The sequence below is a fragment of the Scyliorhinus canicula genome, chromosome 14 (assembly GCF_902713615.1).
Source record: "Scyliorhinus canicula chromosome 14, sScyCan1.1, whole genome shotgun sequence".
Taxonomy (NCBI): domain Eukaryota; kingdom Metazoa; phylum Chordata; class Chondrichthyes; order Carcharhiniformes; family Scyliorhinidae; genus Scyliorhinus; species Scyliorhinus canicula.
The window spans coordinates 3,375,854-3,393,077 of NC_052159.1; the positions used below are offsets into that span (position 1 = coordinate 3,375,854).

At 49.5% G+C, this 17,224-nt stretch overlaps 1 protein-coding gene across 1 annotated transcript in view; it reads right to left on the minus strand.

The window, feature by feature from the left end:
* Positions 1-296: 296 nt before the first annotated feature.
* Positions 297-17,224, minus strand: part of LOC119977661 (stromal interaction molecule 1-like) — a 102,198-nt gene continuing 85,270 nt past the window's right edge. Inside the window, exon 6 of the mRNA XM_038818826.1 lies at positions 297-501. Within this exon, the coding sequence (XP_038674754.1) occupies positions 320-501 (182 nt within the window). The 3' untranslated portion in view covers positions 297-319. The remainder of the gene's footprint in view (positions 502-17,224) is intronic.

The window sequence follows — 17,224 nt, forward strand, 5'->3', positions numbered from 1 at the left end:
AGGTGGCAGCTGCCACCAGCTTCTCAGGGCAACTATCGCTGGGCAATAAACACAGGTCTTGCCAGTCAGGCTTCACATCCCCAAAGAATGGAGAATAAGAAATGAACCTGACACAAATACCTGGTGTATAAGGCAGTGCAAACTTGCTTTTAACAGATTTACTCGATCAGACATCTCACTTGGCTAATAAACCCTTCTCTCCCCAGGCACAGTACCATGTGTCCACGTGCTAAGTGTTGTGGAATGAAGTTATACTTCTGGAGTAGTCTTCGTCACCGTTCCTCACCCTGATCCTGGAGGTTAAGTTTCTATTGCATTCTCACCTTTCCTGTAGGTCGTGCAGACTCTGCTCCGCTTTCTGGAGTCCCTCCAGGTCCTTCATCATTTTCTTCATGTGCTCCTTGGAGTAACGGTTCTGGATGTACGCGAACCAGCAACCGCCCACACCAATAACGATGGAAACCACCAACATGAAATCCTTCAGGTGGTTGTGGCGAGTCACTGCAAATCCAAAACAAAGGGTAAATATATCACCAGCACAGAATGGTTACAGTGCAGGAGGTGGCCAATCAGCCCATTCTGTCTGTGCTAGCTCTCCGAAGCAGAAGTCACCCAGTGCCATTCCTCTGCCTTCTCCCTGTAGCACTGTGTTCTTCCGCTTTAAAACAGTTTTAGTTTTGAAACTGTTGATTGATCCTTCCTCTGCCACAACCATAGGCAGTGCATTCCAGATCCAACCCACTGCTGCATGAAGTCTTGCTCATTTACCAATTACCTTAAACCTGTGCCCTCTCATTCTCGGTCCTTTGACCAATGGGAACAGCTTCTCCCTATCTAACATGTTAAGACCCTTCACAGGTGTGAATTCCTCTATCAAAGATCCTCTCAACGTGTCTTTCCCCCCAAAAAACATAGCCCCACCTTCTACATGGTATCTACATAACTGAAATCCATCATCCTTGGAACCAGTCTTGTGAATCACTACTGCACTCCCTCTAATGCCCCCATAACAATACTTTTCACTGTATACTAGTATATGTGACAATAATGAATCAAATCAAATCCTTCCGAAAGGATGTATAAAGAGCAAGACCTAAAGAGCGAGACCTAAAGAGCGAGACCTAAAGAGCGAGGAGAGCAGGGTATAAAGAGCGGGATTTCAGCAAGAAGAGCGGGATATAAAGAACGAGACTTCAGTGAGCCAGGAACATTCAGTATGAAGAGCGAGGTCTCAGTGAGGGGAGAAGGTCTGTAAAGAGAGAAACTGCAGCAAGGAGAGTGGGGCTATAAAGAGCGAGTCTCCAGTGAGGAGGGTGGGGTATAAACATGAGGATTCAGTGAGGAGATCGGGGTATAAACATGAGGATTCAGTGAGGAGATCGGGGTATAAACATGAGGATTCAGTGAGGAGATCGGGGTATAAACATGAGGATTCAGTGAGGAGAGTGGGGTATAAACATGAGGATTCAGTGAGGGGATCGGGGTATAAACATGAGGATTCAGTGAGGAGAGTGGGGTATAAACATGAGGATTCAGTGAGGAGATCGGGGTATAAACATGAGGATTCAGTGAGGAGGGTGGGGTATAAACATGAGGATTCAGTGAGGAGGGTGGGGTATAAACATGAGGATTCAGTGAGGAGATCGGGGTATAAACATGAGGATTCAGTGAGGAGATCGGGGTATAAACATGAGGATTCAGTGAGGAGATCGGGGTATAAACATGAGGATTCAGTGAGGAGGGTGGGGTATAAACATGAGGATTCAGTGAGGAGATCGGGGTATAAACATGAGGATTCAGTGAGGAGATCGGGGTATAAACATGAGGATTCAGTGAGGAGGGTGGGGTATAAACATGAGGATTCAGTGAGGAGGGTGGGGTATAAACATGAGGATTCAGTGAGGAGAGTGGGGTATAAACATGAGGATTCAGTGAGGAGATCGGGGTATAAACATGAGGATTCAGTGAGGAGGGTGGGGTATAAACATGAGGATTCAGTGAGGAGATCGGGGTATAAACATGAGGATTCAGTGAGGAGGGTGGGGTATAAACATGAGGATTCAGTGAGGAGGGTGGGGTATAAACATGAGGATTCAGTGAGGAGATCGGGGTATAAACATGAGGATTCAGTGAGGAGGGTGGGGTATAAACATGAGGATTCAGTGAGGAGATCGGGGTATAAACATGAGGATTCAGTGAGGAGGGTGGTGTATAAACATGAGGATTCAGTGAGGAGATCGGGGTATAAACATGAGGATTCAGTGAGGAGATCGGGGTATAAACATGAGGATTCAGTGAGGAGATCGGGGTATAAACATGAGGATTCAGTGAGGAGGGTGGGGTATAAACATGAGGATTCAGTGAGGAGGGTGAGGTATAAACATGAGGATTCAGTGAGGAGATCGGGGTATAAACATGAGGATTCAGTGAGGAGATCGGGGTATAAACATGAGGATTCAGTGAGGAGATCGGGGTATAAACATGAGGATTCAGTGAGGAGAGTGGGGTATAAACATGAGGATTCAGTGAGGAGGGTGGATTATAAACATGAGGATTCAGTGAGGAGGGTGGGGTATAAACATGAGGATTCAGTGAGGAGGGTGGGGTATAAACATGAGGATTCAGTGAGGAGGGTGGGGTATAAACATGAGGATTCAGTGAGGAGATCGGGGTATAAACATGAGGATTCAGTGAGGAGGGTGGATTATAAACATGAGGATTCAGTGAGGAGGGTGGGGTATAAACATGAGGATTCAGTGAGGAGGGTGGATTATAAACATGAGGATTCAGTGAGGAGGGTGGGGTATAAACATGAGGATTCAGTGAGGAGGATGGGGTATAAACATGAGGATTCAGTGAAGAGGGTGGGGTATAAACATGAGGATTCAGTGAGGAGGGTGGGGTATAAACATGAGGATTCAGTGAGGAGGGTGGGGTATAAACATGAGGATTCAGTGAGGAGGGTGGGGTATAAACATGAGGATTCAGTGAAGAGGGTGGGGTATAAACATGAGGATTCAGTGAGGAGGGTGGGGTATAAACATGAGGATTCAGTGAGGAGATCGGGGTATAAACATGAGGATTCAGTGAGGAGGGTGGGGTATAAACATGAGGATTCAGTGAAGAGGGTGGGTATAAACATGAGGATTCAGTGAGGAGGGTGGGGTATAAACATGAGGATTCAGTGAGGAGGGTGGGGTATAAACATGAGGATTCAGTGAGGAGGGTGGGGTATAAACATGAGGATTCAGTGAGGAGATCGGGGTATAAACATGAGGATTCTGTGAGGAGGGTGGGGTATAAACATGAGGATTCAGTGAGGAGATCGGGGTATAAACATGAGGCTTCAGTGAGGAGGGTGGGGTATAAACATGAGGATTCAGTGAGGAGATCGGGGTATAAACATGAGGATTCAGTGAGGAGATCGGGGTATAAACATGAGGATTCAGTGAGGAGGGTGGGGTATAAACATGAGGATTCAGTGCGGATCGGGGTATAAACATGAGGATTCAGTGAGGAGATCGGGGGTATAAACATGAGGATTCAGTGAGGAGTGTGGGGTATAAACATGAGGCTTCAGTGAGGAGGGTGGGGTATAAACATGAGGATTCAGTGAGGAGGGTGGGGTATAAACATGAGGATTCAGTGAGGAGGGTGGGGTATAAACATGAGGCTTCAGTGAGGAGGGTGGGGTATAAACATGAGGATTCAGTGAGGAGGATGGGGTATAAACATGAGGATTCAGTGAGGAGGGTGGGGTATAAACATGAGGATTCAGTGAGGAGGGTGGGGTATAAACATGAGGATTCAGTGAGGAGGGTGGGGTATAAACATGAGGATTCAGTGAGGAGGGTGGGGTATAAACATGAGGATTCAGTGAGGAGGGTGGGGTATAAACATGAGGATTCAGTGAGGAGATCGGGGTATAAACATGAGGATTCAGTGAGGAGATCGGGGTATAAACATGAGGATTCAGTGAGGAGGGTGGGGTATAAACATGAGGATTCAGTGAGGAGATCGGGGTATAAACATGAGGATTCAGTGAGGAGATCGGGGTATAAACATGAGGATTCAGTGAGGAGGGTGGGGTATAAACATGAGGATTCAGTGAGGAGATCGGGGTATAAACATGAGGATTCAGTGAGGAGGGTGGGGTATAAACATGAGGATTCAGTGAGGAGATCGGGGTATAAACATGAGGATTCAGTGAGGAGATCGGGGTATAAACATGAGGATTCAGTGAGGAGATCGGGGTATAAACATGAGGATTCAGTGAGGAGATCGGGGTATAAACATGAGGATTCAGTGAGGAGGGTGGGGTATAAACATGAGGATTCAGTGAGGAGGGTCGGGTATAAACATGAGGATTCAGTGAGGAGATCGGGGTATAAACATGAGGCTTCAGTGAGGAGGGTGGGGTATAAACATGAGGATTCAGTGAGGAGGATGGGGTATAAACATGAGGATTCAGTGAGGAGGGTGGGGTATAAACATGAGGATTCAGTGAGGAGGGTGGGGTATAAACATGAGGATTCAGTGAGGAGGGTGGGGTATAAACATGAGGATTCAGTGAGGAGGGTGGGGTATAAACATGAGGATTCAGTGAGAAGGGTGGGGTATAAACATGAGGATTCAGTGAGGAGATCGGGGTATAAACATGAGGATTCAGTGAGGAGGGTGGGGTATAAACATGAGGATTCAGTGAGGAGGGTGGGGTATAAACATGAGGATTCAGTGAGGAGGGTGGGGTATAAACATGAGGATTCAGTGAGGAGATCGGGGTATAAACATGAGGATTCAGTGAGGAGTGTGGGGTATAAACATGAGGCTTCAGTGAGGAGGGTGGGGTATAAACATGAGGATTCAGTGAGGAGGGTGGGGTATAAACATGAGGATTCAGTGAGGAGATCGGGGTATAAACATGAGGCTTCAGTGAGGAGGGTGGGGTATAAACATGAGGATTCAGTGAGGAGGATGGGGTATAAACATGAGGATTCAGTGAGGAGGGTGGGGTATAAACATGAGGATTCAGTGAGGAGGGTGGGGTATAAACATGAGGATTCAGTGAGGAGGGTGGGGTATAAACATGAGGATTCAGTGAGGAGGGTGGGGTATAAACATGAGGATTCAGTGAGGAGATCGGGGTATAAACATGAGGATTCAGTGAGGAGGGTGGGGTATAAACATGAGGATTCAGTGAGGAGATTGGGGTATAAACATGAGGATTCAGTGAGGAGATCGGGGTATAAACATGAGGATTCAGTGAGGAGGGTGGGGTATAAACATGAGGATTCAGTGAGGAGATCGGGGTATAAACATGAGGATTCAGTGAGGAGGGTGGGGTATAAACATGAGGATTCAGTGAGGAGATCGGGGTATAAACATGAGGATTCAGTGAGGAGATCGGGGTATAAACATGAGGATTCAGTGAGGAGATCGGGGTATAAACATGAGGATTCAGTGAGGAGATCGGGGTATAAACATGAGGATTCAGTGAGGAAGGTGGGGTATAAACATGAGGATTCAGTGAGGAGGGTCGGGTATAAACATGAGGATTCAGTGAGGAGATCGGGGGTATAAACATGAGGCTTCAGTGAGGAGGGTGGGGTATAAACATGAGGATTCAGTGAGGAGGATGGGGTATAAACATGAGGATTCAGTGAGGAGATCGGGGTATAAACATGAGGATTCAGTGAGGAGGGTGGGGTATAAACATGAGGATTCAGTGAGGAGGGTGGGGTATAAACATGAGGATTCAGTGAGGAGATCGGGGTATAAACATGAGGATTCAGTGAGGAGGGTGGGGTATAAACATGAGGATTCAGTGAGGAGGGTGGGGTATAAACATGAGGATTCAGTGAGGAGGGTGGGGTATAAACATGAGGATTCAGTGAGGAGGGTGGGGTATAAACATGAGGATTCAGTGAGGAGGGTGGGGTATAAACATGAGGATTCAGTGAGGAGGGTGGGGTATAAACATGAGGATTCAGTGAGGAGGGTGGGGTATAAACATGAGGATTCAGTGAGGAGGGTGGGGTATAAACATGAGGATTCAGTGAGGAGGGTGGGGTATAAACATGAGGATTCAGTGAGGAGATCGGGGTATAAACATGAGGATTCAGTGAGGAGATCGGGGTATAAACATGAGGATTCAGTGAGGAGGGTGGGGTATAAACATGAGGATTCAGTGAGGAGGGTGGGGTATAAACATGAGGATTCAGTGAAGAGGGTGGGGTATAAACATGAGGATTCAGTGAGGAGGGTGGGGTATAAACATGAGGATTCAGTGAGGAGATCGGGGTATAAACATGAGGATTCAGTGAGGAGGGTGGGGTATAAACATGAGGATTCAGTGAAGAGGGTGGGTATAAACATGAGGATTCAGTGAGGAGGGTGGGGTATAAACATGAGGATTCAGTGAGGAGGGTGGGGTATAAACATGAGGATTCAGTGAGGAGGGTGGGGTATAAACATGAGGATTCAGTGAGGAGATCGGGGTATAAACATGAGGATTCAGTGAGGAGGGTGGGGTATAAACATGAGGATTCAGTGAGGAGATCGGGGTATAAACATGAGGCTTCAGTGAGGAGGGTGGGGTATAAACATGAGGATTCAGTGAGGAGATCGGGGTATAAACATGAGGATTCAGTGAGGAGATCGGGGTATAAACATGAGGATTCAGTGAGGAGGGTGGGGTATAAACATGAGGATTCAGTGCGGATCGGGGTATAAACATGAGGATTCAGTGAGGAGATCGGGGTATAAACATGAGGATTCAGTGAGGAGTGTGGGGTATAAACATGAGGCTTCAGTGAGGAGGGTGGGGTATAAACATGAGGATTCAGTGAGGAGGGTGGGGTATAAACATGAGGATTCAGTGAGGAGGGTGGGGTATAAACATGAGGCTTCAGTGAGGAGGGTGGGGTATAAACATGAGGATTCAGTGAGGAGGATGGGGTATAAACATGAGGATTCAGTGAGGAGGGTGGGGTATAAACATGAGGATTCAGTGAGGAGGGTGGGGTATAAACATGAGGATTCAGTGAGGAGGGTGGGGTATAAACATGAGGATTCAGTGAGGAGGGTGGGGTATAAACATGAGGATTCAGTGAGGAGGGTGGGGTATAAACATGAGGATTCAGTGAGGAGATCGGGGTATAAACATGAGGATTCAGTGAGGAGATCGGGGTATAAACATGAGGATTCAGTGAGGAGGGTGGGGTATAAACATGAGGATTCAGTGAGGAGATCGGGGTATAAACATGAGGATTCAGTGAGGAGATCGGGGTATAAACATGAGGATTCAGTGAGGAGGGTGGGGTATAAACATGAGGATTCAGTGAGGAGATCGGGGTATAAACATGAGGATTCAGTGAGGAGGGTGGGGTATAAACATGAGGATTCAGTGAGGAGATCGGGGTATAAACATGAGGATTCAGTGAGGAGATCGGGGTATAAACATGAGGATTCAGTGAGGAGATCGGGGTATAAACATGAGGATTCAGTGAGGAGATCGGGGTATAAACATGAGGATTCAGTGAGGAGGGTGGGGTATAAACATGAGGATTCAGTGAGGAGGGTCGGGTATAAACATGAGGATTCAGTGAGGAGATCGGGGTATAAACATGAGGCTTCAGTGAGGAGGGTGGGGTATAAACATGAGGATTCAGTGAGGAGGATGGGGTATAAACATGAGGATTCAGTGAGGAGGGTGGGGTATAAACATGAGGATTCAGTGAGGAGGGTGGGGTATAAACATGAGGATTCAGTGAGGAGGGTGGGGTATAAACATGAGGATTCAGTGAGGAGGGTGGGGTATAAACATGAGGATTCAGTGAGAAGGGTGGGGTATAAACATGAGGATTCAGTGAGGAGATCGGGGTATAAACATGAGGATTCAGTGAGGAGGGTGGGGTATAAACATGAGGATTCAGTGAGGAGGGTGGGTATAAACATGAGGATTCAGTGAGGAGGGTGGGGTATAAACATGAGGATTCAGTGAGGAGATCGGGGTATAAACATGAGGATTCAGTGAGGAGTGTGGGGTATAAACATGAGGCTTCAGTGAGGAGGGTGGGGTATAAACATGAGGATTCAGTGAGGAGGGTGGGGTATAAACATGAGGATTCAGTGAGGAGATCGGGGTATAAACATGAGGCTTCAGTGAGGAGGGTGGGGTATAAACATGAGGATTCAGTGAGGAGGATGGGGTATAAACATGAGGATTCAGTGAGGAGGGTGGGGTATAAACATGAGGATTCAGTGAGGAGGGTGGGGTATAAACATGAGGATTCAGTGAGGAGGGTGGGGTATAAACATGAGGATTCAGTGAGGAGGGTGGGGTATAAACATGAGGATTCAGTGAGGAGATCGGGGGTATAAACATGAGGATTCAGTGAGGAGGGTGGGGTATAAACATGAGGATTCAGTGAGGAGATTGGGGTATAAACATGAGGATTCAGTGAGGAGATCGGGGTATAAACATGAGGATTCAGTGAGGAGGGTGGGGTATAAACATGAGGATTCAGTGAGGAGATCGGGGTATAAACATGAGGATTCAGTGAGGAGGGTGGGGTATAAACATGAGGATTCAGTGAGGAGATCGGGGTATAAACATGAGGATTCAGTGAGGAGATCGGGGTATAAACATGAGGATTCAGTGAGGAGATCGGGGTATAAACATGAGGATTCAGTGAGGAGATCGGGGTATAAACATGAGGATTCAGTGAGGAAGGTGGGGTATAAACATGAGGATTCAGTGAGGAGGGTCGGGTATAAACATGAGGATTCAGTGAGGAGATCGGGGTATAAACATGAGGCTTCAGTGAGGAGGGTGGGGTATAAACATGAGGATTCAGTGAGGAGGATGGGGTATAAACATGAGGATTCAGTGAGGAGATCGGGGTATAAACATGAGGATTCAGTGAGGAGGGTGGGGTATAAACATGAGGATTCAGTGAGGAGGGTGGGGTATAAACATGAGGATTCAGTGAGGAGATCGGGGTATAAACATGAGGATTCAGTGAGGAGGGTGGGGTATAAACATGAGGATTCAGTGAGGAGGGTGGGGTATAAACATGAGGATTCAGTGAGGAGATCGGGGTATAAACATGAGGATTCAGTGAGGAGGGTGGGGTATAAACATGAGGATTCAGTGAGGAGATCGGGGTATAAACATGAGGATTCAGTGAGGAGATCGGGGTATAAACATGAGGATTCAGTGAGGAGATCGGGGTATAAACATGAGGATTCAGTGAGGAGATCGGGGTATAAACATGAGGATTCAGTGAGGAAGGTGGGGTATAAACATGAGGATTCAGTGAGGAGGGTGGGGTATAAACATGAGGATTCAGTGAGGAGGGTGGGGTATAAACATGAGGATTCAGTGAGGAGATCGGGGTATAAACATGAGGATTCAGTGAGGAGATCGGGGTATAAACATGAGGATTCAGTGAGGAGATCGGGGTATAAACATGAGGATTCAGTGAGGAGATCGGGGTATAAACATGAGGATTCAGTGAGGAGGGTGGGGTATAAACATGAGGATTCAGTGAGGAGGGTCGGGTATAAACATGAGGATCAGTGAGGAGATCGGGGTATAAACATGAGGCTTCAGTGAGGAGGGTGGGGTATAAACATGAGGATTCAGTGAGGAGATCGGGGTATAAACATGAGGATTCAGTGAGGAGGGTGGGGTATAAACATGAGGATTCAGTGAGGAGGGTGGGGTATAAACATGAGGATTCAGTGAGGAGGGTGGGGTATAAACATGAGGATTCAGTGAGGAGGGTGGGGTATAAACATGAGGATTCAGTGAGGAGGGTGGGGTATAAACATGAGGATTCAGTGAGGAGGGTGGGGTATAAACATGAGGATTCAGTGAGGAGGGTGGGGTATAAACATGAGGATTCAGTGAGGAGGGTGGGGTATAAACATGAGGATTCAGTGAGGAGATCGGGGTATAAACATGAGGATTCAGTGAGGAGATCGGGGTATAAACATGAGGATTCAGTGAGGAGGGTGGGGTATAAACATGAGGATTCAGTGAGGAGCAATTGCCCAGCAATTCAGGTATTGACATCGCCGCCATTAGTGAGATCCTGCCAGGGGAAGCCAAGCTGAAGGAACAAGATGGTGGTTGCACCTTTTTCTGGAAAGGTAAGCCAGAAGAGGATGGCCACCTCTATCGGTTTGGCTTTGCCATTAAAAACAAACTATCTGGCTGTCTCAGACGCTCCCTTTGTGGGATAAACAAATGCCTGCTGCCCCTTTGGCTCACCCTAGGCTAGAGCCTCTGCGGTACAGTCCTCAGTGCGTGTTCTCCAACACTGGGAGCTACTGAGGAGTCCAAGAGGAATTGTACTCCAATTGGCAGGAATCCCAGCAGGCGACAAGCTGATCCTCCTTGGTGACTTCAACATTCGAGTTGGAAAAGACACAGACCACTGCGGAGGTGTAATCTGCAGAGAAGGGAATAAGGCAATCCAACACCAATGGTGCACTGCTCCTGACAATAGAGCTCAAAGATGACCTTGTCATAACCAACACCTCCTTCCAACAGAGACACAAATGCAAAGCCACATGGCAACACCCTCACTCCAACCACTGGCATCTGCTGGATTTCATTATCACCCGAGTGAAGGACCGTAGGGAAGTGCATATCAACCGCCCGATGACAGCAGCAGACGATTGATGGGCGGACCGCTGTGTAATCCAGAGGCGCAGGCAAGCGGTCCAGGGACCCAGGTTCAAATGACACCACGGCAGATGGTGAAATTTCAATTCAATAAAAATCTGGAATTCACAGAAAATACAGTGCACAAGTTGACCTTCGGCCCATCCCCGTGTCTGCGTGGGTTCTCTGGGTGCTCCGGTTTCCTCCCACAAGTCATGCCGTTCGGTAATTTGGACATTCTGAATTCTCCCTGTGTACCCGAACAGGCGCCGGAATGTGGCGACTGGGGGATTTTCACAGTAACTTCATTGCAGTGTTAATGTAAGCCAATTTGTGACACTAATAAAGATTATCAAATCTGCACCGACGCACAAAGAACACCTGTCCTGTCTACCTAATCCCATTTACCAGCACTTGGCCCATAGCCTTGAATGTCATGACGTATCTTCTACACTGTCCCCATCAAAAACTCCCAGGGCAGGTACAGCCCAGGGATAGATAGAAGAAAACGCCCTTTGCACCGTCTAATCAAACACTTGCAGAACAGGTACAGCACAGGTAATGTGCAGACTATAGCTCCCTCTGTACAGACAGACACCAATCTGTGTTTCCAAATACCCAATAAAGATACTGTGCTCCACATATTGCCGTGTCGTTCTGAGACGACGAACTGAGAGGTGAACCAGTGTTGTTTTGTGAAGCACGTCCGCACACACTGTGCAACGTTTGACAAGTCGCCAAACACACTTCACAGGAAGCCACAAACTGCTGGTTTATACCCCCCGCAGGGGTGAACAGAAAGGCCCACTAACCTCTCACTATTACTGACACTGTTCCCCAATACTTTGCATGGGGCTGTCAATAAAACCCAAGACATTTCAGGAAAACCCTCTTCACCCAGTGAGAGTTAGAACGTGAAACTCACTACACAGAGTTGTTGAGGTGTATATTTAAGTATCAGTTAGATAGGAAGTTGAAGGAGAAAGGAAGAGAGGAGCATGTTGAGATAATTATGGTTTTATGGAGCATTAGCATAATCATAGCTGAGCTGGATGGAGTGGCCTGTTTTTGTAACCCTGTGAAACATTATCTTCAAGTGTGGTCCTCTGCAGCAACATTGCATTTCACTTGCTTCCTCTTGTGTGTCAAGGCCAGGATGGGAGGAGAGCTCTGTCTGTCTTCAGTTCCACTGCTCCACAGGTCACACTTTATATTGAAATGATTTCTCCAGTTAGCTACACACCCAAATATGTGCTATCTCTATTAATTAGAGAATGACCAATGTTCAGGTTTCTTCAATAAACAACAAAATTATTAGTTTATTATAAAACCAGTCTTGACCAGTGGAAAGGCAAAGCTTATTAACATGCAGTATGAAATATGAAAGTATAATTATTACTCTTCCAAAATGATCCCGGCCCCGGGTCACTATCAGTGTGGAGTTTGCACATTCCCCCAGTGTCTGTGTGGGTCTCACCCCCACAACCCAAAGAGATGTGCAGGATAGGTGGATTGGCCACGCTAAAATGTCCCTTAATTGGAAAAAAAATAATTAGGTACTGCAGATTTATTTGCTCTTCCTAAATCCCAAACACACAAAAATAAATAAAATGGAAGAATTTTGGCAAACGGTGAGTTGGTTGAAGAGAAACGGAGCAATGCCAGAGTGCGGGTTACTCAGTGAGTGTCTCAGCAGTGGTCTGGGAACAGCCGAGGCCTCTCACACCACTTTCCAGGCGGATTTGGAGGAGGAAACTTTGCGGTCACTCAATTTTAGAACATGGAGAGACTTTGGAGCAACTTCCAGTCACTTTGTGCCCTGGACTGGATCAGGAGCTTCAGGAGTTGGTGTGTTCTTTACCCAAACAGTTCATCTTCGTCCCTCTCCCAAAGAAACAGCAAAACAGGTTATTGCACACAGTTTTCCCGGGATGTTTTTTCCCCCAATGCCATAATCCAGCATGTGACCCTTTTGTAAACAGTCCACCAGGGACAAGAGATTCTCAGCTTCTTCAAAACTGCTTAAATACCTTTTCTTGTAAAATGCTGTCTCTTCCAGGAGCGGCAGCAACCAGAGCCTTTGTATTAACCCTTTAAGGGACAGTGACTTTTGAAGAATACAAATTCTTCTAGAATGTTCTTGGTCCAGGGCGGCGTGGTGATGCAGTGGTTAGCACTGCTGCCTACGGCGCTGAGGGCCCGGGTTCAATCCCAGCCCTGGGTCACTGTCCGTGTTGAGTTTGCACATTCTCGCGTCTGCGTGGGTTTCACCCCAAAGATGTGCAGGTTAGGTGGATTGACCACGCTAAATTGTCTCTTAATTAGAAAACAAAATCATTGGGTACTCTAAATGTCTAGGAAAAAAATGTTCTTAGCCCTTGAAGATGAACCATTTTCCATGATTAAACCATTTATATCACCTGTCCCAGCGCAATTTAATGGCTTCTGAGAAATGTTGCACAAGGAGGAGTACTATTCTATGTAACTAAAGTTTTGTTCCCAAGTGTGGGAAAGAAACAGTTGCCTGCACCCTGACAGTGATGTGGGGTTGGGAAGCAATGATGGACAAGAATGACTGACTCCATCTGACCTGCGCTCTGCCCAGCTGCTATCGGCCACCATGCCACCAGTCAATGGAAACATTAAACAGCTGAAATTAAACTCAGATTAACACTTCCTATTTTGAAGCAGCGGTGGGGTAGAGCATTGTATTTTTAGCCCTCGAGCTGTTATTAGAAAGCTGACATCTACACTTTGAACAGACCTCTTCAACTTACTTCAGGGATTCACAAAATGTTCAAACATACCTCCACCAGCAGATAGGAGACAGACCAATAGGATCTGACTCACAATGGCCCCATTACTGCCAGATATCCAAACCCATGCTTCTCCGTCTTCCATATCCAACTAGGGCCATTGTTCCTGAATGTTCATCATTCAGTCTCCAGCACCCCACACAAATCTCTCCGCCGCTTCTGTATCCTTGTTGTGTGAAATTCAAATCCACCACAGTCTGTCCCTCCATCAAAATGGTCTTTCTTGGGAATTCAGACTGTACACCATCTTACCCTCCCCTGCATCACAACAACAGTTTGCATTTATATAGAGCCTTTAACATAGAAAGCAAATGCTTCAGACGTGTGTTATCAGGAGTGTCAGAGTTTCAGTGCCGAGTCCTCAGTGTCATGGGGTCAGTGTCACGGGGTCAGCGCCACGGGGTCAGCGCCGTCACGGGGTCAGCAGCGCCACGGGGTCAGCGCCGTCACGGGGTCAGCAGCGTCACGGGGTCAGCAGCGTCACGGGGTCAGCAGCGTCACGGGGTCAGCAGCGTCACGGGGTCAGCAGCGTCACGGGGTCAGCAGCGTCACGGGGTCAGCGCCGTCACGGGGTCAGCAGCGTCACGGGGTCAGCAGCGTCACGGGGTCAGCAGCGTCACGGGGTCAGCAGCGTCACGGGGTCAGCAGCGTCACGGGGTCAGCGCCGGGTCCTCGGCGTCACGGGGTCGGCGCCGCCACGGGGTCAGCAGCGTCACGGGGTCAGCAGCGTCACGGGGTCAGCGCCGGGTCCTCGGCGTCACGGGGTCGGCGTCGCCACGGTGTCGGCGGCGCCACGGGGTCGGCGGCGCCACGGGGTCGGCGGCGCCACGGGGTCGGCGGCGCCACGGGGTCGGCGGCGCCACGGGGTCGGCGGCGCCACGGGGTCGGCGGCGCCACGGGGTCGGCGGCGCCACGGGGTCGACGGCGCCACGGGGTCAGTGTCACGGGGTCAGCGCCGGGTCCTCAGTGTCACAGGGTCAGTGTCACAGGGTCAGTGTCACAGGGTCAGTGTCACGGGGTCAGTGTCACGGGGTCAGTGTCACGGGGTCAGTGTCACGGGGTCAGTGTCACGGGGTCAGTGTCACGGGGTCAGTGTCACAGGGTCAGCGCCGGGTCCTCAGTGTCACAGGGTCAGTGTCACAGGGTCAGTGTCACAGGGTCAGTGTCACAGGGTCAGTGTCACAGGGTCAGTGTCACAGGGTCAGTGCCACAGGGTCAGTGCCACAGGGTCAGTGCCACAGGGTCAGTGCCACAGGGTCAGTGCCACAGGGTCAGTGCCACAGGGTCAGTGCCACAGGGTCAGTGCCACAGGGTCAGTGCCACAGGGTCAGTGCCACAGGGTCAGTGCCACAGGGTCAGTGTCACAGGGTCAGTGTCACAGGGTCAGTGTCACAGGGTCAGTGTCACAGGGTCAGTGTCACAGGGTCAGTGTCACAGGGTCAGTGTCACAGGGTCAGTGTCACAGGGTCAGTGCCGGGTCCTCAGTGTCACAGGGTCAGTGTCACAGGGTCAGTGTCACAGGGTCAGTGTCACAGGGTCAGTGTCACAGGGTCAGTGTCACAGGGTCAGTGTCACAGGGTCAGTGTCACAGGGTCAGTGTCACAGGGTCAGTGTCACAGGGTCAGTGCCGGGCCCTCAGTGTCACAGGGTCAGTGTCACAGGGTCAGTGCCGGGCCCTCAGTGTCACAGGGTCAGTGTCACAGGGTCAGTGTCACAGGGTCAGTGCCGGGCCCTCAGTGTCACGGGGTCAGTGTCACGGGGTCAGTGTCACGGGGTCAGTGTCACGGGGTCAGTGTCACGGGGTCAGTGTCACGGGGTCAGTGTCACGGGGTCAGTGTCACGGGGTCAGTGTCACGGGGTCAGTGTCACGGGGTCAGTGTCACGGGGTCAGTGTCACGGGGTCAGTGTCACGGGGTCAGTGTCACAGGGTCAGTGTCACAGGGTCAGTGTCACAGGGTCAGTGCCACAGGGTCAGTGCCGGGCCCTCAGTGTCACAGGGTCAGTGTCACAGGGTCAGTGTCACAGGGTCAGTGTCACAGGGTCAGTGTCACAGGGTCAGTGTCACAGGGTCAGTGTCACAGGGTCAGTGTCACAGGGTCAGTGTCACAGGGTCAGTGCCACAGGGTCAGTGCCACAGGGTCAGTGCCACAGGGTCAGTGCCACAGGGTCAGTGCCACAGGGTCAGTGCCACAGGGTCAGTGTCACAGGGTCAGTGTCACAGGGTCAGTGTCACAGGGTCAGTGTCACAGGGTCAGTGCCACAGGGTCAGTGCCACAGGGTCAGTGCCACAGGGTCAGTGTCACAGGGTCAGTGTCACAGGGTCAGTGTCACAGGGTCAGTGTCACAGGGTCAGTGTCACAGGGTCAGTGTCACAGGGTCAGTGTCACAGGGTCAGTGTCACAGGGTCAGTGTCACAGGGTCAGTGCCACAGGGTCAGTGCCACAGGGTCAGTGCCACAGGGTCAGTGCCACAGGGTCAGTGTCACAGGGTCAGTGTCACAGGGTCAGTGCCACAGGGTCAGTGCCACAGGGTCAGTGCCACAGGGTCAGTGTCACAGGGTCAGTGTCACAGGGTCAGTGTCACAGGGTCAGTGTCACAGGGTCAGTGCCACAGGGTCAGTGTCACAGGGTCAGTGTCACAGGGTCAGTGTCACAGGGTCAGTGTCACAGGGTCAGTGTCACAGGGTCAGTGTCACAGGGTCAGTGTCACAGGGTCAGTGTCACAGGGTCAGTGTCACAGGGTCAGTGCCGGGACCTCAGTGTCATAGGGTCAGTGCCGGGCCCTCAGTGTTATCAGGAGCTGTCATGGAGACCAGAGTCACTGGGCTTGTGCCCGTCTTAGCCAGTGCTGGAGAATGACTTGCATTCAGCAGCTGCAGTCCAAACAAGACTATGTTGATGAAGTGGTAGGTTGAAAAAAAATAAAGAAAGTTGGATGGCAAGGTGACAGTGGTTAGCACTGCTGCTCCACAGCAGCAGGGACCCGGGTTCGATTCCGACCTCGGGTGACTGTCTGTGTGGAGTCTGCACTTTCTCCTCATGCCTGCGTGGGTTTCGTCCAGGTGCTCTGGTTTCCTTCCACAGTCCAAAGATGTGCAGGTTAGGTGCATCGGCCACGCTAAATTAGCCCTTACGGTGGGAGTTATAGGAATATGGTGATGAATTGGGCCTGGGCAAGGTGGTCTTTCAAAGAGTCAGTGCAGACTCTCGGGGCCGAAGGCCTCCATCTGCACTGCAGAATTTGTGATTCTAGGAGTGTCACAGGATCAGTGCTGGCCCCAGATGTTTACAACCTATATTAATGACTTTGATGTGGAGACAGAGTAATGTATCAAGGGTTGCTGATAATACCAAGCTAGGTGGGAATGTGAGCTGTGGGGAGGACACACAGCCTGCAAAGAGGTATATAAATAGGTTAACTGAGTGGGCATCAAGGTGGCAGATGGCGTAGAATGTTGGAAAGTGCGAGGTTCATTGGCAACATTTTTTAAAAATATTGAAATTTATAATTGTGGATGTCCAGAAAGACGGGTGAACAAGGAACACAGGGGGTGGCCTCGTGGCGCACTGGGAGTACGGCGCTGAGGACCCGGATTCGAATCCCAGCCCCGGATCACTGTCCGTGTGGAGTTTGCACATTCTCCCCGTGTCCGCATTGATTTCGCCCCCACAGCTCAAAGGTGTGCTGCCGAGGTGGATTGGCCACGCTAAATTGCCCCTTTACTAAAAAAAAC